The sequence below is a fragment of the Limanda limanda genome, chromosome 15 (genome assembly GCF_963576545.1).
Source record: "Limanda limanda chromosome 15, fLimLim1.1, whole genome shotgun sequence".
NCBI classification, from domain to species: Eukaryota; Metazoa; Chordata; class Actinopteri; order Pleuronectiformes; family Pleuronectidae; genus Limanda; species Limanda limanda.
This window is the reverse complement of record NC_083650.1, coordinates 22,084,837-22,109,530: the sequence shown is the minus strand read 5'-3', so window position 1 is coordinate 22,109,530 and position 24,694 is coordinate 22,084,837. Positions and strand designations below refer to the sequence as shown.

The following is a 24,694-nucleotide window of genomic DNA, read 5'->3' as shown; positions in this document are numbered from 1 at the left end:
CCTATGCCCATCCACCATCCTCCAGACAGCCTCGGACCCTGGAAACGCCTGAATGTCAGACTCATGGCAGGAAGCTCTCTGGCAGTGGCAGGTAAGACATGTACTGCAGGCTCAGCACATGTCAAATGGTGGGAGGTCACTGAGACTAAATGAATATGTTCCTGCCATGATCTTTTGCCCTCGTCTTGTAACTGAAACCTAAACATTAACTATATAAATCAGTAGTATTGGTTTTAAATAGGTTTATGGAACTTTAGTGCTCAGTTTAACATATACACTCAAATTATGGTCATCAGTGTAGATGACAGCGATGACAAGTTTCATCTTTGTTGTAACATTTGTCAGATATCTCCTCTACCACTTCATGGTCACATGCACATGAATGTGTAGAGGGGAGCTGAAGCTAGCATCCACTGACAGAAGGAGTAACAACCAAAGAAAACAGTTCAATTACCCATTTTTACCAGTCTGGTTTAAATGAATTGTTTCTGCTCTCATGTAATTTAAAAAAAATCTTAATGAATTATTTTATTAATAATATTCAATGATTGATATAGTTTTTATTTGACATTTCGAGTTAGAATTAATTTTTAAAGATTGATATGAGTGATAACATGGGTTAAAGGGACTATATTGCATGAATAGGAATACAGGTATGCCTCAGGCTTGCCCCCTGGTGTGCCCTGGGCAGAAAAGGTTTGAAAACCCTTACTGTAGCTTATATAGATGGATATGGAGTAGACATCCCAATATGGTTTTTCAAGACCCCCATGTGCTCTATGTAAGCATATAGAAATTCTTATGTGATGTGTCAACTTTTATCCTAAAATACCAGGGTTTTTCCTTCATAGAGACTTGCACGGCTGCCGCCTCCGTCTCAGAAAGATGCTACCAGACATAATCATCTAGCATTAATGAACAATAGGCATCGGATCATTTATCATCATTAATAAACACCAACAAACAAGGTTATATCGTTTTTACGAGTACATTGTGATCGAAACTATTACGTCTGGTAGCATCTTTCTGCTGTAGCTGTGCGCCGTCCATGCTTTTCTTGGCAGGCAGAACTTTATGTTATTATACAACAGTTTTTCCAAATATGTTCTGTAATATGGGCTTAAAATAGTTAATATGCTTTTAAATTATACATTTATTTAGATTTTTATTTTGTCCTCTCGTCCAATCTTCCTCCACCCCATTGTCCGTCCTTCTCTTCTTCTTGCATGCTGCTGCTGCTCACACATTTCGTTGCTTGGCTCTGGGTTTGTATGAAACTCACGTGACTGCACATGTGTGTATGTGTACCAGAATTAAGCCCACCTCCATATTAAGGGGCCCCAGAGGAAAGAAGGGCCCACTTCAGCCCCTTGGTAAGGAGCTTCTCCTTGAATGAGTGCCCTAACCATTGTAACCCACAAACAGGGAGATCCCCTGTCATTTGGATTGTGCTCTCTCCCTCCTATAGTACCTCCTTCAGTTTGTGTACGAGTGTCCCTCTGTGACCTGTCTCTACCACAACAGAGCCTCTGATGCTGCTGCTTTCCTGTGTTTGTGTATTTACTGTGCAGTGAAAGTGTTGCGTGGACACTGGTCATCGTTTATCAGTGTAATGAGCGGATGTGTGAGTGTGAACGATTTGGTGTTGAGTTCCCGTTTTGTGTATATTGGTCTTTCTCAAAACTTGTCGGTCAATATCTGGAAAAACATTTACGGGGTTATTTGTAAAATACATGTAAAAATTATTATTTATTACAACATAATGAATTGATTTGCTCCAGTTTATTCTCTTGTCAATAGCCGTTGCAATGGGAAACATTTTAAACTTACCACAAAAATACCAATGCCACAGTTTAATATATGTAAATATATAAAATATAGAGGAACATGCAGTTGCTCTAATTGGAACTACACTGACTTATTATAGGTTAATTCTGAGTTAAACAGAAAGTGAAGGATTTATGAATAACCCCTGTTCCCAGGTCTTGTGTGAGAATGGATCAGAATGGGTTGAATGTGTATCGAACTTGTTGGATTGGTGCTTTGAAGGCTTTCACCTCTTCTGTGTTCTTCACTGTTTTAATCTTGATTTGCGGCTCTTTCTGGCAACAGGGTCCCCAACTTTGAAACCCTCAAGCTTTCACTCTGCTTCACTTTGTGAATATGTTGTTTCCACCGACTGTTCACCCAAAAAACCGCTGCTGTTCTTTCATTTCCATGACTGATGCTTCTTATGCAACTTTTGATGTTATTCCTCTGAAGATAAAAATATGGAATGTTCCCACAGATGAACTTGAAAGTGGTGCAGGAGTACACCCCCCCCCTGGACGACAGACATGTTGACCTTAATATAATTTTCTCTCCTTTTTTCTCCCCTGTTTTTTGTTCTTTCTTCTTCTCACTCCTCTTCAACCCTCTTTTTTCCCTCTTTGTGTTATTCTCTCTGTCATATTATTTCTCGTTAGGGGCCACCTCCAAGGTGGTGCGTCTCTTTCCTCCTCAGTGACGTCCTCCTCAGCCCGCAGAGTGAGGCAGCTCCCACAGCTTCCCCCCAAGAGCAACACTGCAGAACAAGGTATGGGCATGTACAGGGTGTGTCTGACTTACTGTGTCCTGCTCCAACAAGTCTGGAGACGGATAAATACTAAAATCAGTTTCCACCATGATGATCTAGTGAGTAAGACACCAAATCCTTGGCTAGAGGCAAAGTTACCTGGAACCCAGAAAGACATCACAGGTGCTGACTGACATGGACAGATAGAGAATATCAGTGTTTTCTTTGACTCTTATTCATTATGTCAAACTGGAATGCACATCATTTATAATATGAAATAATAAGCCAAAACAAACAACACATCGTGGCTTCAGAAATCCTATTTCATGGCTGAGAAAAGGCTAGAGGAAAGTTATTGGTTATCTTTTCCATCGTTCTCTAACTTGTCAGTGTTTGCCTGTGTTAAAGGAAACAAGAGGGTTAACCAATCAGAGGAGACGATCTGATCAGTGGACGCCACTGGACTCTTTTGTGCCCAAACAAAAAGACTTTCATAACAGGAATGTTTCAGCCATTTATGATTTGGGCTGGTGAAATCATGTAATGGGGGTATCTTGTGTTTGTTGGATGTGTGTGTGTGTGTGTGTGTGTGTGTGTGTGTGTGTGTGTGTGTGTGTGTGTGTGTGCGTGCAGCCCTGGTAGCAGAGGAGCGTGTTCGTCAGCTCCAGATGAGGGTTCATTCCAACCGGGTGTCAGCTGCTTCCACCTCCAGCCAACAGGACCTGGATAGAGCTCTCAAGAACAAACGGGAGGTGGGCTGAAACTTTTATATTTTTCATTTTCTTTTTCTGATGTCCTTTTGCCCAGACAGTTCCTCTTAAAACAAACTCATCAGCAGAGCAGAGCGTTCCACCCTGAAAGGATGAGCCATAATGCTGCTGCTGGTGCATCGCAGCAAATTGCATGGACTGCGCAAGGAAGTAATAAATTACATTACAATATTGGGGAAGACCACTCAGAAAAATGAATGGGTTCCAACTGGGCAGTCACTCAAGAAAGCACCTACTGCAACACCTCCAATACAGAAGTGTATAATCCATACTGGCTGGTCGTCCAATCCCTAACTTACAGAAAGCTGACAGTTTAATGGTGATGTCCTGACTTTCACACATGTCTACATGCCATCAGCAGAACTTTTCAATATACCTCGTGGCAGTGCTGTCTTTGTGATGCATTACACTGTCCTCCATCTGACTGAAAATGTGAAATGAATTAAATCTGAGGGGATGGATCATCAGCTCAAACCGACTGAAACCGACTAAAAGTGGCAGCTAATGCTTTGATATGGAAGAGGAGGTGTAGGAAGTTATAACACGCAAGACAACACATGATTTATATATTTCATATACATTCTTTCATATATTTTTAATGAAATCGAAATAGTTAAAAACAACCTTTGAACACATTTAAATATGGTTTTAATGTTAACACTAAGAGTGTTGTTATTTTAGAGTGGAAACAGTGTTTGAATTAACACGTTTATCATGTGATGAAGGGAACTCTACCACTCTATTGCAATCACAACCTTATTCATTTACATATATGTTACAATTTGCATGTTATTGAACAGCCCTCACAGAAGCATGTAGCTTAAACACCAGGACACAGTATTATCCTAATAAACGAATACCTACACACCAGTGTCCCACAGACCTTCTCTCACAACAGCAGCATGCTCAACACCAGGGCCCTGCAACCAGCACAAAAACGACAGACATGATCAATTTCACATTTCCTGCCATCATGAATATTCATCACTTTTTACCTGTTATGGTGGAGACATAACTTTAACACTTTGGTTGTTCGATGACTGGATGTTATCTTATCAAAGATTCAAACTGGACAAAACTGAAGTGAAGACACCCATGAGCGTGTGCTGGTCTTAAAACTGTAAGCAAATACGAAGCATTAAAAACATTAAAATTACAGCCAGGCAAACTCTCTCTCTCTTATTGTGCTCTCTGGTTGGTTTTGTAGCATCATCAAATGACAGAGTTCAGTGAATCAGAGTTCAAACAGTTCAGAAAAGAGATGGTCCGCTGTTCAAATTAAAGCATAATCTGGTTTCATTCCCAGATTATGCTTTAATCTAAACAGCGGACTATCTCCTAGGTGTAGCAGAGCGCCTCACTGTGTGCTGCTCCTGAAACCAGGTAAAGGAGAGCAGTGAGATAATATGCACATGTGTGGGAACCTCAGCGTGGTGTGGACCCTGACTGTCCTAAGGGAAGCAGTGAGACAGTACAGTTGCCCTGAGAGCTGCTGAAAGGCAATCGTCGGTGTTAAAATACTGATTAGTCCCGGAACAAAATATGCATCTTCTTGACGCATCAACACCTTCCTGGTGGATTGATAACAACAACTGATGGATTTTTGTGATGTGTGTTCCCTGCAGCTCTACAAGGATCAGAGGAGCAGTGAAAACGTTTCCCATAAGTCCTCCGACAGTGATGTCAGCGACGTGTCAGCCATCTCTCGAACCAGCAGTGCCTCTCGCATCAGTAGCACCAGCTACATGTCCATCCAGTCAGAGAGACCCCGGGGACGCTTCAGGTGCACGCTCACAAACACACACACACACACACACACACACACACACACACACACACACACACACACACACACACACACACATTTAAATAATTTATTTGAATCCACCAATCATATTCGTAAAAAAAGGATTCAAACATTTCTCAGAGGTTGAATACAGCTCAGTGACTCATGGGTACAAGAAACATCTCCTACGCCAAACAGCAAGACTACCTATAGCAGCTGATACAGAGCAGAACTTTGCTAGTTGTTTAGATCGTCTCTTACTAAGTCCTGCCAGTCGTAGCCCACTGACCGAAAGTTTATGGACATGCCCCAGACTTCCAAATATCAATACTACCAGTTTACATGTATAGCCTAGGTCTCTCATTTTAGCAACAATGGGTTGGTATCTGGTCAGCTTGTCAAGGAAGGCTAAGTCCATGTAGAGGTCATAGACACAGGCGACCTCAAGGACTACTACCTCCCTTTTAACCTTGTCCAAGAGAACAACATCAGGGGTGTTAGGGATGTTACAGAACACATCATCAGAACTGTTAAATCAATCTGGCATTATCCCCGGGGACGCTTCAGGTACACGCTCACACACACACACACAAACACACACACAAACACAAACACACACAGTTCCTTCTCACTGAGTGTTTCCCTTTCAGTCATGGTGTTATTAAGTCTTCTGAAAGCTTGATTTTGAATGACTTTGTGTGATTGTTTGTATGAATCACAACGATCAGCCGGGCCATTCGTGCAACGGGCGGCCACATGATGAAGAGCACCAGTGTGAGTGGTGAGATCTACGGCATGGACCACGCCGATGGCAGCCAATCAGACACGGCGCTGGGGAGCCTTGGGAGCGGGATCAAGAAGCGGCGCTCGAGCCTGAGCCAACGTGTTGTTGCCATCCTTCCATCTCGACGCAGCCGGAGTACCTCGCAAATCAGCCAGACAGGTCAGAGAGCAGACCATCACACAAACCCACTTTACCCTCAGGAATAAAGTAACATGAACAGAGTCCGACTAACTCTCTCTAATGAGAAATCACAAACTAAGAGGTGTAGAAAGATAAATAACATGATAATAAACATGATATCCCATAGAAATAGAATACCTCCCGGTCCTAAACTACATAGCACAAAACTACCTGAGACCCTCAGTGAAAGTGGTGTGTATCATTTCATCTAAGAATCACTATCATTATCATTTTAGAACATTAGTGTAATTACTGTAAATCAATAGTCCTGCTGCCAGGGAGACATTCTGCCTCAAACAGCATTTTATATTGTGTTGTAAACCTTCCAGAGTCTTTCCCTTTGGCAAAATGAAAAAGGTTGATATTTAAAACGTCTTATCTTTTTCAGCAGGAAAGGTGATCTTCTAAATTTTTAAAAAAACCTTTATGATTTTTACGTGATTGCAACAGTCTAATGGTGTAGATTGTGTTTGTTGATAAATGAGTGGTTGTGTTCTACCCATAGTCACAACAAGTAAAGAGTAACACAACTGATGGAGAAGCAGTGTTTTGCTAGTTGAAGTGTGTTTAACCTAACTGCCGTTAAGCTGATTAACAATTAGCTTATTATTAAGCGAATAACACGTCAAATATCATTCAGTGGATATAAAGTTTGCAAATGAACATTATCAGATGAATGTGAATAAGAGCAGACAGTGTGGTTTGTATCAAGAAGGCACAATCACTATGGAAACAAATAATTCGTATATTTCTAATAAAATAAATATGTTTAATGTCAGACAGAACATAGGAAATCCTTGTCCCTAATCATTGCTAATAATTTCTATTCAAGTATGACCACACACACAGATGTACAAGAACCACTATGTCCGTATCATTGTACCAGATTATAGGTGTATCCAGTGTTCTCTGTTTCTGATGTTTTGTTGTTTATGGGCTTTGTTGTTGTTGTTGTTGTTGTTGTGTGTGTTATTTCAGAAGCGGCGGGTAAGAAGGTGGACAGACAGAAAGGTAAAGCAATAGTTAGACAGATGGACAGTTTGAATAGTGAGCAGACAGACACTGTAAGACAGGACAAAGAGTAAATGAAAACACTTTAACTCAGGGGAAGCTCACGAGGACTTTAAAGTCCATTGTAGATGCATAATAATAATCTATGATATTATATGAGAGGAAAAACATTTGCAGGGTTAAATAATGCTAATAGCAGCTGTTAAATGTTAATTCTCTGATGATTTTGAAGTTGCATTGAGAAAAGGAAAAGGAAAGAATAAGTTGATTTATAAAGGGAGATCAATGCAAACTGAATAGACCAACTCATGGGTAGAGAGAACGAGAATGAGTGAAAGGAATAGTTGAGGAGTAGCTTTGTGAGACAGACGAGGGTCCTCAGCACCTCCAGCCCCCGGCACGCTTCCTCCCTCCATCCACTCCCACCACCACCATCATGTTTGAAGGCTGGTTCAGTTCTGCAAGACGCCTGGTTGTGTCAGAAAACTATATTTTTTTCAAAACAAAACTTTACTTATTTCCTCAACAAAATTCAACAAAATTAATGTAAATACAATTTATGTTTATTTCAGCAGCAACCGGCTTTTAAAAAGAGCTGAACTTGTCCTTCATGGTCGGACGCAAACTGTATGATTTCTTCAGTCCTTTGAGTTTTACCTTTACACCCTAATTGCTAAACAATAAAGTAATAAGTAGACTGACTGAGATGTTCTCTTTTCATTCAGATTCTCCTCCAGTGATCTCACCACCTCAATTTTATAACTTTCCCCTAAACATTTCCCATTCAAAAAAGCATTTGATCATCTCTCCAAGCCGTGAAGATGTGCATTTCCTGGCTGCGTACAACAAAGCAGTTTGCTAATCATATTTTCTAAAGGTGCTGGTGAGGTCACCACGAGACATTGATTTGCATGGGATGACCTGCAGAATAATAAATCTCACTCTTTATTTATCGGGCTTGTCAAAGTAGCAACCTTGAATTTATAATAAATATATGGGTGGGGTATGACCTGAGATGCCTGATAACTAACAGCATTGGTTTAAATGTCACATCCAAATACCTAGGGTTGCAAAGGGGCGGAAACTTTCTGGAAACTTTCCATGGGAAGTTAAGCTCGGGAATTTGGGGAATTTTGAAAAAAAAAAAAAAAAATACGCAAATTAAACGCAGAGCAATAAAAACATCATTCAAAACTCTATTTTAAAGAAATATGGAATGCAACACACGCTGCATGTTGAGTTTCAACCCTCCACTGTGCATTCTTCCATCACATGCACAGATAACTCCCAGCATCCTTCACTCTACAGCAGGGCTATTGAGGCCTGCTGTAGTGTGCAGGACTAGTCAGGTAAGTTTCGATGATATTACTGGGGAAAATATATTAGCATGCTGATTGAGGATTGTTCATCTGTTCATCTAGCCTATTTCCATTCATTTATCCATCAATTGTAAAATATTTTTACAGATGATTCCAATGATGATTCCAATTTATATCTCTGGCATTGCATTAGTGTTTTTTTACAAACTTTTTTCTCATCTTATTCTACAGAACAATGCTACACTATCTCATGTGTGGAGACATTTCACCCCATCCAATGTAGAAGGAAAGGCTGTGTACATTTGCAAATACTGTGCAAAGACCTATGTTAAGAATGACACAACGATGCAGAAGCATATAGTCAAGTGCCCAAAGTTTCCTTAGGGCTCAAATCAGCTTATGACAAAACAAAATGTTTATATTTATGTCTGTATATGACAAGGTAAATACAGTTAGTATAAATTACCCACAACATTTCCAGTTAATTCCCGTTAATTCCCATGGAAAGTTTCCAAGTTTGAATATTCCCCGAATTTTGCAACCCTACAAATACCAGAAGCTCAACACCTCTTTTCTGTGTCAGCAGCGTCGGCAGGTAAGAAGGTGGCCAAGGCCGGCAGCAGCAGCTTCAAGAGGAGTGAGGAGTACGGCATTCCAGTGGAATTCCCGCGAGCAGGGTCGGTCATGAACCGTCAGGCCAGCAGAGAGTCGACTGATGGAAGCATGAACAGCTACAGCTCTGAGGGGAAGTACGTACGCACTCAAACCAAGCCTATCCACAGAATATAACCTATACTGTCATGGGGTGTTTATAATCATCGTGCTGTACAGTTGATGTTATACCGAAGGCAATCTATACTCTTCCATCTTTCAGAGGATACAATCTGACTCAATCTTAGGTTGTACCCACTGTACTGTAAACATATGTGGTTTGTCTCATACTGGTTTGTCAAGTAACAGCTGAGGAAGTAAGAGCATGCATCATCAGGAGGCCGGTTCCCTAAGGTGTCGCAAAAAAAGTAGACTATCATGCACATTGCACTTGCATAAAGTGCACATGAGACAGATTAAAAAGGATTTGTAAAAAAGAGTTGCAGAGGCTTGCAGTCCAAAATAAGACAAACTCCACAAATACTGAATCCCACATTTCCCATAATGCAACCAAAGGTATACTTTTGTCCTTCTTAATTGAAAAAACAGACATTTGTTAATTTTTGACATGGAAGTCAAATCCATCTACAGATAAAGAACACGTGTCGTTTTAAAAAATTTCATCACAGATTATTTTGTCGTCTTCCAAGGTCAGGAATAAAGTTTGAAACTCTGCCCCGACCCCCAAGCATTGACAAAGATAATGAAACACTGTGGTCATCACCATGATAGACAAAGGTAAAGTGTGGGAATGATTTTTCCTCTGGTGTGTGTCTGTGTGTGTCAGTCTGATCTTCTCAGGGATGCGTTTGGGTGCTGACAGTCAGTTCAGTGACTTCCTGGACGGTTTAGGCCCCGGTCAGCTAGTGGGCCGGCAAACACTGGCCACGCCTGCCATGGGTGAGTGACAGCCCTGGACAGCGCAACAAATATTATACATTATTATATATATATTTAATAAAAGGGAATTACCATTCTGTGTGTGTGTGTTGCTTTTTTAATTTAATTTTATCTGTTTTTTAATTTGACAATGTTTGCATTTGTCATTTCTAAATTTGTATTAACACTCTGTATGGCTCCTGAATATTCAGGTGATGTCCAGCTTGGTTTGATGGATAAGAAAGGTCAGCTGGAAGTGGAGGTGATCAGGGCACGAGGCCTTACCCCCAAACCAGGCTCCAAATCCCTCCCAGGTAACACACACACACACACACACACACACACAAGCATGAAACTTGAAAAATGGTGCAAAGACAAGTGTTTTACCGTCCTTTCAGATTCTAAGCCTTTTGGCTCATACCATTTTAAACTACAGTACCCAGAGTTGTGATCTACAAGTAAAAATAGTCAAATGGAGAACAAATTAAGTGCAATGTCCTGTAAAATGTTCTCATTTGAAGAACTACTGGTACTAAACAAGTGTTTTAAAATTGTGTAGTAGCATCATATTCTGCAAATTCATGTGCCATGAGGTTTACTGCCTCATTCCATTCTATTTATATATATAATTTAATATTATTTTGTTCTACTGTAGACTTTACACACACACACACACACACACAGATAGAGAGAGAGAGAGACAGAGTTTAGTTCAGGTTCAATATCAATATTATGAAGAGAAGTCACTATCCAGGTGAAAAACAAACAACACACACACACGATACATCAAACTTATAATGTAAATCCGATACTAAAGCCGGGCTCATCAGGAATGCCTCTTGCATCAAGTGACATAATCAAGTCACAAGATTCCACTGTTTTTACATTTACAACCCAACAAACTTTCTTCCTCCTCTCCCTCAATCTTCCTCTTCCTCAAAACTTTCTACTCTCCCTCTTCTCCTTCATTTCCCTTCTTGACCTCATACTTTTCATTCATCCTCCCTCTTTCTTTCAATTCCTCCCCTCGTCACCCCACCCCTCCATTCCCAGCTCCCTACGTGAAGGTGTACCTGCTGGATAATGGAACTTGTAAAGCCAAAAAGAAAACCAAGATTGCACGAAAGACCCTGGAGCCTCTCTACCAGCAGCCACTGCTCTTTGATGAGAGTCCACAGGGCAGGGTGCTCCAGGTAATGTCCCGTGTGGGGGTGGTTTTGTGGATGTGTGGGGTGGTGTGTACCCAGTCACATTTGAATTCCAAAAAGATGATCTTTTAATGGGAATGTCCTTCAAAAATGCAACAGAAGAGTTAAGAACCACATGTAATTATTATATTATATTATATTATATCTGTACCAGAGCTACAGACTTAAACTTTTGTCAAATTGTCTGAGATTTGACTTGGCCTTATGCTAATGTTAATTAAATGGTATATAAATTATTTTTGTCTTGACTGACCTGGGACTTTAGTGGAATTAGCTCACACTGATTTGGAGTTGGCCTGAATGATTTGATTTGGTCTGCCCCCTCAAGATTTGTGGCTGCCCCCTCATACATGCCTGTCTAGACCCGGCCCTGCTGCCCTATAGGACTTGAGAGCAGGTTTGGAATTGTTTAGGATTGGACGAGGATTTGGGGAGATGTATATTTATATCACCCTTAATCATTCATACTGTTTGTCTGAAATAAGAATGAAGACCTCTTAGACAGTATTTCTACTCTGCAGGAGTTTGCCTTCAAATTCACCAAATCCCTTTGACATACAGCAGGTAGAGAAACAAGATGACAAGGAAACATGATGAACCAGGGAAAGACGAACAAACTGACAAAGACAAAGGGAAGCGCAGATACTTACATACACAGGGAGGCTGCAGGGATTATTGAACACAAGTGAAACAAACTAGGAACAGGTGCTGACGATAAAAAACAGGAAGTAGAACTCCAAACACAAGAAGACCAAGGAAAATGTCCAAAAACTCTTTTAAGAGTCATACAAGACATGGAAGTTGTATTTGTGGCAAAAACTTAAAACTTGACTTGTCCTGAATAGGGTTGCAAAGGGGCGGAGAGTTTCCATGGGAATATTAAGCTCGGGAATTTTGGGAATTTTGAAAAAAGAAAAACTATGCAAATTAAATGCTGAGCAATAAAAACATCATTCAAAACTCGAATTTAAAAATGTTTTGAATGCAGCACCAATCCACGTTGAATTTCAACCCTCCACTGTGCCTTCTTCCATCACATGCACAGATAACTCCCAGCATCCTTCACTCTACAGCAGGGCTATTGAGGCCTGCTGTAGAGTGCAGGACTAGTCAGGTAAGTTTCCATGATATTACTGGGGAAAATATATTAGCATGCTGATTGAGGATTGTTCATCTGTTCATCTAGCCTATTTCCATTCATTTATCCATCAATTGTAAAATGTGTTTACAGACGATTCCAATTGTTTGGCTAACTATTTATATTTCACCCCATCCAATGTAGAAGGAAAGGCTTTGTACATTTGCAAATACTGTGCAAAGACCTATGTTAAGAATGACACAACGATGCAGAAGCATATAGTCAAGTGCCCAAAGTTTCCTCAGGGCTCAAATCAGCCTATTACAAAACAAAAAGTTTATATTTATGTCTGAATATGACAAGGTAAATACAGTTAGTATAAATTACCCACAACATTTCCAGTTTGTTAATTCCCGTATATTCCCGTTAATTCCCGTTAATTCCCATGGAAAGTTTCCAACTTTGAATATTCCCGGAATTTTGCAACCCTAGTCCCGAATGATAATTCAAAATAATTGGCAAGAGTACTTGAAATACTTCAGACTTTACTTTGACTCATCTGGAATGACTCTAATGTTACAAAGCTGTTTTGAAAGAATTTTTGGGGTTTGAAGAGCAGCACAGATTTCAATGAGAACTGATGAAATGGTCCAGGTCCAGGGTCGGGGGGGTGGGGGGGTCTGGATTCCCTGTTCCGGGAAAGAACAGGCAAATACTCACCGGCTGTGAACATTGTGTGAATAATGCGATGCGAAAATGTGTGTTTGGTGTGAACGCAGCATAAGAGCTATGCTGCTGCCAGTGATTTGTTCTAACACGTGCTGCATGTTATCATAAAGTGCATCTTGAACATAATAACAGGATATTTGAGATTTATAAATGGTGAAACTGAGCAGAACATTGTCTAGCTGTCATCTGGGACTCATGCCTTATTTAAGAAACTGAGGCAGAGGTCATATTACTGATAATGATAATAAAAAACTTTATTTGTACTGTACTTTTTTCACATATTGATACAGAGTGCTTTAGCCAACTGGAAGATGTAATTGAAGCATAATTGTATTACATTTAGATCAATTGGTTTATAAAGAAAGAAAGAACATGATAACCCTGACAAAAATGGTTAAGAATACAGCATGAAACTTGAAAAATGGTGAAAAGCCAAGTGTTTTACCATCCTTTCAGATTCTAAGCCTTTTGGCTCGTACCATTTTAAACTACAGTACCCAGAGTTGTGATCTACAAGTTGAAATAGTCAAAGGGAGAACAAATGAAGTGCAATGTCCTGTAAAATGTTGTCATTTGTTGTCATTTGTTAAGAGGGGGATTATTTGTTTATCCTTGTGTTCCTTTCCCTTCTCCAGGTGATAGTTTGGGGCGACTACGGACGAATGGACCACAAATGTTTCATGGGTGTAGCACAGATCCTATTGGAGGAGCTGGACCTTTCAAGCACGGTGATTGGCTGGTACAAACTGTTTCCGCCATCTTCTTTGGTGGACCCTACATTAGCTCCACTCACACGACTGGCATCTCAGACGTCATTAGACAGCTCAGGACCGCCGCCAGGCATTCGGTCCTAGTGACCGGATAGTGACTGCAACCCCCCCCCCCCAATATCCCTTAAATGACAAAATAATGGACCACAGCTACTGGACCACAGCTGAGCCGAGGGCGGAGATCCCACTCAAGAACAACAACCAGACGCCCTCGGTCAACCAGTGAAGAGCCAGACGGAGAGACAGGGAATGAGAGAGCGAGAAAGAGAGAGAGGGAGAGACAGAACTAGCCAATCAAAGCTTAGCTGGAGTCTGACAATCACGTCTCACACCTTCCCTCTTCCTCCTCCGTACACCTTTTTGTTTCCAAAGCTTAGCTTTCTTTGTTTTCCTCCTGACTCGCAGCAGTAGAGATTCTGTCCAACGTTTCTTCACTTCTCTCTACTGTTCCTTTCTTTTGTTTGTTTCATCTCACTGTTTTCGGGCAGCCCCTATCAGAGCACTCGACCCATGGAGAGTCCTCCACCCAGTAGCGCCCCAGCCAATCAGAGTAGAGCGTTCTGAATGGTCCAAACAGTGTGTGGGAGCTAGTAAGTAGCAAAATGATGCAGCTGTACTGTTACCATAGTAACAGTGTTGTTGTAGGTGGACACGCGGGGCAACGGTTTGGCACAGTTTGGTGACCCCTTCAGGTGAGGTGAGGGGGGGGGGCCTAGACGTGCACAATCCTTAGCCTTGTTGTGAGATATGATGAAAGCAAGCACAAGAAACGCTTGAGTCCTTTATTCTGAGAAACAGAAAGTTTCACTCTTTGTCCAAACAAAGAAGAAAGAAAAAAGAGGCCAAATTAACTTTATGCTTTTTTAACTTTTAATTTTTTGAATCATTTTTTTTTTACGTCTTTGTTTTGCCTAGAGTTCAGATTGGTACCGTAAGGTGCAGACTCCCTCTGTGTATGTGTATGGTTGGTTTTCGAGCAATGATGTGCCAAAGGCCGACAACAAAGGTCAGGTCCCATTCGCCCGAACACCCGTCACCCAGTCCTCACCCAGTCCTCCCCCCCCCCCCACCCCGTCTCTCCCCCTTCCTAAACCCTCACACTCCCCCTGTAGGAGGGAGCAGCATGACTCGGGGATGCCCCGCCCCCGGCCCCAAGCTGCATGCACGTTTCTTTCGTTCTGTTTGTTTCGTTATTTTGTTTTGTTCTCTTTCCTTTTTTTTGTAAAATCGAAAACGAGACAAATTAAACGAACAGTTCTCAAAAAACAAAAACAGAAAAAAGACTAGACTATGTGTGTTAGTTCCACATACTTTTAGGCCAGCTTGTATGTTGCATGTTCTTGTACAGTTTGCTCGTACTGAATATGAATACAAACCGAGAAAAGCCAAGCCATCCCCGCCCCCTCGCAGGAGCGGACCAATGAGGGGTGGGGGGGTCAACTCCACCCAGGCCACGCCTACCACTCTGGGTCTAAATATCCATATTCGGAAGTCTCCAGACAACAAACGATTCTGTTTGAGTTTTTCTTTGAACCCTTTGAACAACAGTGCTGTTCTGTAGTACTGAGCATCCTCGAGCCCCTGGTATCCCAGGATATGAGTAGACGTCTGAACTGTAGTTTACGACAGCCGGGGCTAGAGACAGAGATAGAGAATGTGTGTATAACAGCTAAATGTATATGAAGTATCATTATGAGTTTGACAGAAATGATAAAGATATAGATATATGAATATAAAAAGAGTGTATTTGACTGTACACCCAACACACACAGACATGCACACCTTGTACATACAAATCAGGATGAGCGGCTTGAGTTGAAGATATGAACAAATGAAACAACGCTGACACACAAACATTCCTGGTCTTGTCGAGGGGAGTTTGCGTCCCGTTGATGCGTTCGAGCTGCTGAGCGGCTCCGAGCCACAAGGGAGCGCTAATAAGCCTTTATTTTTGTCCCAGTTGAAAGAAAAATAAGCAGAACCAATTAGAACAAAGTTTACTTTCTCTTCCTCAAATGCCCCCTTCCCTGTTTATTACTATTGGTTTGGACTGGACTTCTACAACCAATGAGAGATGTGGTTTTGCAGACATATTTTGCGGATGTTTCTGTTGAAACCCTTGGCGGTGTGGCCGACTGCCTTTTCCTTTGTCAGTATTACTCCAGGGATACTGATTGTTTACAGCCCACGGCTCCCCACTCCCAAACCATGATTCTAGACGAAAGGCGAAGTATTCACTGCAACAGTTCTTGTTTGTATAACAGATGTGGCTCTACTGATGTGTATGTTTTATATTCAAGAGTTCATTTTTATTATTTACAAATAAAAGACTGTGTGGAAGAAGATCATGGCTTTTTCAAACGGAGTGGTCTCGAGTTATTGTGAATCACTGTTAATGGTTTTGCAATCGTTTACTTGTACTTGCTATTTCCCAGGTTTTTCCGTGGATCCACTGAAGGACTTGAAGGTAAGAGAGGTGAGAAAGTTCCATGTTCATGTGATGGGCTCAGTTTCCACTCACTTATCATTCAGTTGGTCTGTGAGTCAGATTAGCTGCTGTTAGTAAAGAGCGCAGGCATAATGGTTCAAACCCTGTCACTGAGAAAGGAAACAATGTTAAAGTAATAGTAGTAATATCACTGAGTTACCCATTTTTTTTTTTTCCATTTATATTATATTTTTGGCCTTTTATGTTGATAGTGTTAAGTTGATGGTGAGTAATTCCTGTGACTAATTGTATGACAAGTATTTGATTATTCTCTGAAAGTGAAAACTGCATTTTATGACTGACTCCAGATGATAGTCAGCTCCTCATCTTTTGCTTCTAAATTTTGTCCTTACCCATATTTACAGTTCCCATTTGACCTCGGACTCATCCTTGTTGTCCTCATCCCAGGCTTTTACTGCCATCTTGTGGTGTAACTCGGGATCACTTGTTTTAATAACACCTTAACTCCAGGGAGATGTTCGGTCTATTTCCCTCAGTTCAACAAACCTGTCCCCAGGTTTTATATACAAATCAGTATTTTCCAGACAGTATATTCAGTCGTTCATACAACAGTGAGGTGTCGGGACAACCATGTCCAAGTTTAAACTGACTGATGGTTTACATCTACAAAAGACAAGGGTTGACATACAATGTAAAATATGTTCTAACACGTGCTGCATGTTATCATAAAGTGCATCTTGAAAATAATAACAGGATATTTGAGATTTATAAATGGTGAAACTGAGCAGAACATTGTCTAGCTGTCATCTGGGACCCATGCCTTATTTAAGAAACTGAAGCAGAGGTCATATTACTGATAATGATAATAAAAAACTTTATTTGTACTGTACTTTTCTCACATAATGATACAGAGTGCTTTAGCCAACTGGAAGATGTAATTGAAGCATATTTGTATTACATGTAGATCAATGGGTTTAGAAAGAAAGAAAGAACATGATAACCCTGACAAAAATGGTTAAGAATACAGCATGAAACTTGAAAAATGTTGCAAAGACAAGTGTTTTACCGTCCTTTCAGATTCTAAGCCTTTTGGCTCGTACCATTTCAAACTACAATACCCAGAGTTGTGATCTACAAGTTAGTAATCAATGGAGAACAAATGAAGTGCAATGTCCTGTAAAATGTTGTCATTTAAAGAACTACTGGTACTAAACAAATGTTTTAAAAAAGTGTAGTAGCATCATATTCTGCAAATTTATGTGCCATGAGGTTAACTGCCTCATTCCATTATATTTATATATATAATTTAATATTATTTTGTTCTACTATAGACTTTACACACACACACACATACACACAGAGAGAGAGATAGAGAGACAGAGAGAGAGAGAGTGTCAGGTTCATCATCAATATTATGAAGAGGAGTCACTATCCAGGTGAAAAACAAACAACACACACACACGATACATCAAACTTATAATGTAAATCAGTGCAGCCAGCCGACATCATCAGTGACATGTTAAGCTCTTTAGCGCCCTCTTGCGGGGAGCGGAGTGAACTGAATTAATTTATTCAAACCAATGGATTTTTTAGATTTCTCTCTCGTTCACCCCTTCAACATAATGTTGTGTTTATAAATGATTTAGAGAGAAAGACAGTAAATAAATCATTAATTAAAGAGTAAATATTAACGGTAAATAATAAGTATAATAAAGTAAGTACTTAAGTGTTTCTGCTCAACTAAACCAGCATGAGAAAAACCTAAATGACACCTTCAGTACACTACCATATGGACTTCAGTGTTTTAACTAACATGAATATGATCATATTTAGTCATGTTTCCCCACTAAAAGGACCAGTACTCATATATTTGGGTAAATTAACATGCCTGACAACTCCTTTGTTCTGTGATCTTTAACACCCCAATCATTTGAAGTCTTCTTTTCAGGCTTTTAATGTCCTTTGAATTCAATGCTGATGTTTTTCATAAATGCCCCTGCAAACAACTTAAAACCACCTGCATTCGTGACTCAGTTCACAGATCAGAGTGAGAATGAATGAGACGACCTGTGTCTCATACCATAGCTCCTCATTTCTTATTTATAACATCAGGGAAATTGTATTGATATCTAATGAAACATGAGATGTGAAGAGCTCTGTGTCGCCCACCTCTGAGATGATGAAGGTTCCTCCATACAAGTCTGGAAATAAAATATAAAGCAATTAAATCAGTATAATAAAGACTTTTTATCCCACAAATATGTTTCAAAATCATTCTTGTCCACATATACAAGAACTCATTGGCTTTCTTTTTAGCAAATTGTCACAATTAATGACACCAAAACCTCACAACCACATTTCAGTAGCTGAATAGTAAAACCTTCCTCATTGCTCGACTATCACTTGATAGATCTTCATAGAACTTTGTAAAAAATATTAAATGCCAAAGCCATAATCCTGTGAGGTTGTTTCACTCAAACTGACATGGGAGACTTGTGTTGTTTGTGTGTTTTTGTGTCTATATCTATGTCTCCCTCTGCCAAGATTTCTAAATTCTCTGCTCGAACCTTCAGAAAATATACTTCAGAATATTGCGTCACGTTTGACTAATAATCACATGGTCACACGTTCTTTTCTTTCCATAAAAATCAGAGTTGGTTGGATTCCACATGTTCTTATAGCAGGTTTGTAATCCTCTAGTGTTCAGTAATGAACCATGGCGCTTATTGCGTACTTTTTATTACCAGAACAAATTAAAATGACACAGTGAGATGTGTCTTATTACCTTTTCTCCTGCCTGCGTGTAAAAAAACAAGTTATAACTTATACCAGACAGAAAACTGCAGACTGGCTTTTTTTCAACAGATTTATAAAATCTTTGGAATCTTTTCTTTCACAAAGGGAAACAAGTCATTCATTCAGCATTTGTCCTGAAAGGAAAACATCATAGATATATAGATATTTGTATTGGTACGTGATAGTAACATGTTGACAGTCATCGTTGTCTCAGACAGACAGACAAATACAGATGTGTGTGTACTTGTACTTATATATTTGTGAGGACTTTTTTGAGCACAGACCTTGCAGAGTGAGGACATTTTCTTAAGTATCTTTAAATGGGTTCCAGAAAGATCCAGATCTGGATTGTTTTAGGGTTAAGACTTTTACGGTTATAGCATTTAGTTTGGATGGTTAGGGTTGGGTAAGGGGAATAGAATATACCTATGAGTGTCTACGACTAAGATAGAATGTGTGTGTGTGTGTGTGTGTGTGTTTTTGTGTGTGTGTGTGTGTGTGTGTGTTAGACACAGAAGGGTGTCATGTCACAATAGATTTGTTATGTTCTCTCTCGGTGTTAGTGGTTTGAAAGGCCTCCTGGTTTCAGCGCTTCAGAGCACATTAGGAGCTCACTGCTCTCATTACCGCACTATTCCCCCGCACCGCCCGCACCGCCCGCACCGCCGCTTAATCCAATTAGAGGGCGGAGCTTTTTTGGAGGGGGTTTATTCTATTGATATTAATTAAAGATACATAATCTATCACTAAGATTCGTGAGGCTCACACTTCCAAAGGTAGAAGTGGATTCACTTCATCACCGATCACTGCTGCTGCTGGACTGACAGAGTCAATCAACCGGACAATGTTTAATATTAGACTCCTTTAGACTAATATAACTGACTTAAAGACCGTAATGGATAAAGCAAAATTATAAAAATGTTGATGAATGATAATAACTTTCTTTTGCGACTAAACACCCAGCATAGAGAAAATTAAAAATTAAAAAACAGGATTTATTTCATTCCATTAGACAATAGAGATTCCTGTAGCGCATCGGACTCTCTCTCTCTCTCTCTCTCTCTCTGTGTGTGTGTGTGTATGTGTGTGTGTGTGTGTGTGTATGTGTGTGTGTGTGTGTGTGTGTGTGTGTGTGTGTGTGTGTGTGTGTGTGTGTGTGTGTGTGTGTGTGTGTGTGTGTGTCTGTGTGTCTGTGTCTGTGTCTCTGTGTGTGTGTGTGTGGTGTGGTGTCGGGATTGGTGAGTTTTAGTTTCATTTTTTAAACACAAAGAATCGTACCAATGCAAATTGTATTATTGTTAAGAATTATTTTTAATCAATTAATCATTGAATTCATCTTGAATATAGGCTTCATCAATAATATCAGTTATTATATGTTTTTTTCTAACGAATTTCCCCCCCACTCCTTATATCTCATCTTCATCCAATAAAGACAAACTCTTCTTTATTTCTCCTCTGAGTTCGTTTCAACATTTCTGTTCATTTTGCCTGTTTCCCTTTAATCATCCCCATCACTTCATCTCCGACCTAAACCTGTTTTACGCTCCGGTCCTCAGGGACCCCTCTCTACGGTTTCCTCCGCTCTTACACTCACCGTACTTGGTCACTAGGGGGAGCTAGAGTCCGCGTTTGGAGACGTGAACGACCTCGTGGCTACAACCACTGCAGCTGCACATTCTGACGGAGTTTGGACGACGTGTTATTTCACTGATAATTAGATTAAATTATTATATCTCTTCCAAACAAGACCGTTTTTTTTACAGCGGTTTCCCTCCGCTTCAGTGAGTCCAGCTCATGTCCCCTGAACAAAGGTGAGAGATGGTCACACAACCTGAGCACCTTTTAAAATTAAGTTCACATCTTATTTGTTGTTTTATTTGTTGCTGTATTTAAAGTCAACTATATGCTTATTTCTATTCCTCAAATGTGAATCAAACATCTGGATTTAATAATAACTCCAATACTTCCAATTGATTTTAGACATTTTCCCACAGATGTTTTCAGGTTTGCATACAGCAGTCAAAGCCTAAATCATGGGTGAAGATGATGTGTTGAAGTACAACACGGGCCCCGGTAGACCCCTATATACTGCCACGTCTCCTGACTGTATCGATCCTCACAGCTATACATAACCTCCCCTCACAACACAAGAGAAAAAAATTACTGAGACTGTCCCAGGAGCATCGTTCTCCTCCCGTCATTCATCTTCATCACAACCCGTTTAGTGAAAAATTAACAAGGACTTAACCAGACGAACCATAAACACGTCCGTGCGTTAACCTATGGATGGATGGATGGATGGATGGATGGATGGATGGATGGATGGATGGATGGATGGATGGATGGATGCCCAGTGCGGGTCCCAAATTCAGAATCTTTTTTTTCATTTGACACCTCTCTCAGCCACTTGGGTCAAAGTTGAGATTCCCTTGTTCTTGCTGTAATTCTCACACCGTGTCCAGAGATAATCACACAAAGTAACGGAGCTCTCTCCTGGCTTCTATACATGCGACTGAGGGTCTGTCTTCACTGGGGATGGAGGGGGTGTGCGGTGGTGGGTCGGGTGGGGGGGATAGGGGGGGTGATAATTTGGTATATAGCCGTGTAATCCCGCCTGATTTCATCTAATACCCCCGGTCCGACGCAACGGCGTGCGCGCACATCCCCCGATGTGATAATAGCGCGTTGTGAAATCCAGCCAGCTCCAGTTCAACTAAAGCTTTCGGGATGGAAGGATGGAAGGGTGGTGGTGGTGGTGGTGGAGCTGGGGGGGACGGTGTGTGTGTGTGTGCACGCTCGCCCGCTGTGTATAGGCTTCAGGGGTGCAGGGGGGGGGGGACAACCAGAGCCATAAATTCATCCGCAAAAAAAGCCAGGGACTGATTTAACAAGGATTTGGAGATAACCCCCCCCCATCGGAAATAAACGCGTGAAAACGGAAAACATAGAAAGCTACATTTCTTTTTTTTAAAGCTCTGGACGTGTTTTACCCGATTTGTTCGTCCAAAAGCAAAAAAAAAATCTCTTATAGTTTTGTTATTTCAACCCATAAAAAAAATGAAGAATTCCTTAAGTAACAAAAGCTGCAGAACCAACGGGAGAAGTTACAGGCCAAACAATGAACACTACACATGTTTTAATAACAGCTGGGATCACTATGAATCCTTTCACCTATTTATCAAATTACATCAAGCTAAAAAAATCATGCCGTTTCCGGCAGGTATAAAAATGTTTTTTTTAAATTCTACCGCTGATGGGTTAAATCCACCGGCAAAACATATCCGCGCATAAATAATTCTGGACTTGATTATCCCCGGTGGATGTTTTGCTTATGATGATTACAGGCGAGAGAGAGAGCAGATCGTTTCATTGAAAAAAAAAAAAACCCGAACATGACGGTCAGGGCCTCTTCCAGCTCGGGTCGAACATATTTGATGGAGCATTTTAATTCTGACTCTGTGAATACGGTAATGTCAGTTTGCGTCGGAGCGTCTTTTTACGCACCGGGGTTTGGGGGGAATTACGACAAAAGCGAGGATAGAGAGAGACAGGGATAAATTAAAGGTGTGTGTGTATATGTGTGTGAGTGTGTGTGTGTGTGTGCGATTGGGGGGCTGATTTATCTCAGGAGCCCCTCCCGGTCATTTCCATATATTAAAATGCGCCGCCAGTCACTCAATTTCCCCGGAGCTGTCGTGCGTGTAGGCAAAGGCGGACACGTGACCACCGGCGGTTCCGATGCCCTCCCTCCGCTCCTCTCTCGCACTTTTACAAAGACCAAATTCCCCCGCGTTTTATGAACCGTTATCAAAGTCCATTCACTCGCTGCGTGTATAAGTGCCGAGTATATGGGCTGATCAAAGTTGTACAGGCTCCTTTAACAAGCGAGAATAAAAGTGCTGAATACTGGGAATAAAGTTAAAGATGGCGGAGTGTGGCCTACATGTGGAGCCGGATATTTACACACTGCGATATCACACCTGAGTGCGGCCTTCTGCAGACCTCCCCCCGATTCCTGCGTTCTCAAGATTAAGAAATAAAAGATTAAATGTGGACACACACACACACACACACACACACACACACACACACATACTGCTGAACCTCCACATTAAACATGCACCCTGACTGATTTATGATGGACCCGGCGACGCGCTGCCATTTACATATAGAGATTCCCCTGCGCGCTCCCCGAGTCCGAGCTTTGATCAATGTCCTGCCTTGACTTGGAGTGTGTGTGTGAGTGTGTGTGTGTGTTGGGAGGGATGGATGGGGTGGGTTGTATAAAGTCGTAGAAGGAGGAGGAGGAGGAGGAGGTATGGAGAGGAGGAGATGGGAGGAAAAGAAAAGGGGAGAAAACATTCTTTGTTGTTACCAGATGGAGCGGGGTGTAGGGAGAGGTCAAGGTTACTGCTCTCGGATGTGTGTGTGTGTGTTTGTGTGTGTGTGTGTGCGTGTGTGTGCGTGCGCGAAAGGGCCCCTTTAAGTGTGGGCACCAATTGGCGAGGGCATGGGCTCACGTTCACAAGTCTGTTTCCCGAGACAGGACGTGTGTACACAACTAAAGTGCAACAATCAATACGTGTAACGCAACGCGGACGACTGTTACACACCAGACAACACAACACTTGGGTTCAGGCAACAGGAAGCACAACGAGGTTCTGGATCTTTCAACAACCATCACCCAAGTGCAGCGAGAGTCTGAATCGAACCACAAAAATGTTTCATAATAACGTCAGTTTTAAGTTGTAATATTGTAAGTATGAGTGCGGAAGAAAGCAGGAAATAAAATTCATGATTTGTGAAAATATTTGTTTCATATAAGGCGACTTGCCAAATTAAGAGCATGTCCTTATTTGGTCCTTTATAAGTAGACATGGGATAATCGTTCACCATCCAAACGCCACGGCAGCTTTGGCAGTTTTGGTGCCAGGAGTTTTGCCACATGACGCCAGTTGTTGTGCATCCTGTCAACACAACACACGCCATAGAAGCTGAGAATAGACCCCGAGTGGACGAGATATAGTCCCAGGTCTTTCTGCGGAGCTGCTTTTAAAGACCACTCCGCCGTGTCACCCGGACCGGAGAGGCTTCCGGTTCCCGGGTCCGGTTCCACGGGCGCGGTGGTGGTCGCCTGTTGCCGCGCAGGACATCCCGAAGCCCGGGGAGGAAAGCGACCCTTCTCCCGGTTATATATATATCCCCTAAACACATCCCTTCTTTATCCAAAGGAACACCCAGGAAGTGAAGCTCACTGGGGTGTGGAAGTGTCATCTCTTTAAAGCGCGTTTATTACATGGATGAGAGGGGAGGATGTTTTTTTTTCTCCATGTCTCCATCACTGTGTAAACTCCAAATCAGCGCAATGTCCCTACAATAACTTATTTTGCATTACATTACATTATATTACATTTAGCTGACGCTTTTATCCAAAGCGACTCACAATAAGTGCATTCAACCCCGAGGGAACAAACCAAGAACAACAAGAATCAAGAAAAGTACTTCAAAAATAAAGCAAAACTACAAATTGCTATTTTAGTGAGTGCCATTAAAGTGCTACGGAATTGTTAGTTTCAAAACACACAAGTGTCCAAATTTGGCAAATAAAAATACACAAACCGACACAAAGTTCAACACAACGCACCCACATTTCTGAATCGACGTTTATTCTTCTGTGTATAATTTGACACACTATACGTCGGATTGGATTCCCGTTAGATTCTGAGCGCA

At 41.2% G+C, this 24,694-nt stretch overlaps 1 protein-coding gene across 2 annotated transcripts in view; it reads left to right on the top strand.

Moving 5' to 3' along the window:
• Nucleotides 1-13,803, top strand: part of LOC133020436 (regulating synaptic membrane exocytosis protein 1-like) — an 87,456-nt gene extending 73,653 nt beyond the window's left edge. For both annotated transcript variants that reach the window (XM_061086995.1, XM_061086996.1), the window contains exons 25-35: nt 26-91; nt 2,466-2,575; nt 3,188-3,306; nt 4,950-5,107; nt 5,839-6,053; nt 7,053-7,085; nt 8,988-9,153; nt 9,843-9,955; nt 10,147-10,248; nt 10,988-11,127; nt 13,585-13,803. In XM_061086995.1, the coding sequence (XP_060942978.1) occupies nt 26-91; nt 2,466-2,575; nt 3,188-3,306; nt 4,950-5,107; nt 5,839-6,053; nt 7,053-7,085; nt 8,988-9,153; nt 9,843-9,955; nt 10,147-10,248; nt 10,988-11,127; nt 13,585-13,803 (1,441 nt within the window). The remainder of the gene's footprint in view (nt 1-25; nt 92-2,465; nt 2,576-3,187; nt 3,307-4,949; nt 5,108-5,838; nt 6,054-7,052; nt 7,086-8,987; nt 9,154-9,842; nt 9,956-10,146; nt 10,249-10,987; nt 11,128-13,584) is intronic.
• Nucleotides 13,804-24,694: the final 10,891 nt, after the last annotated feature.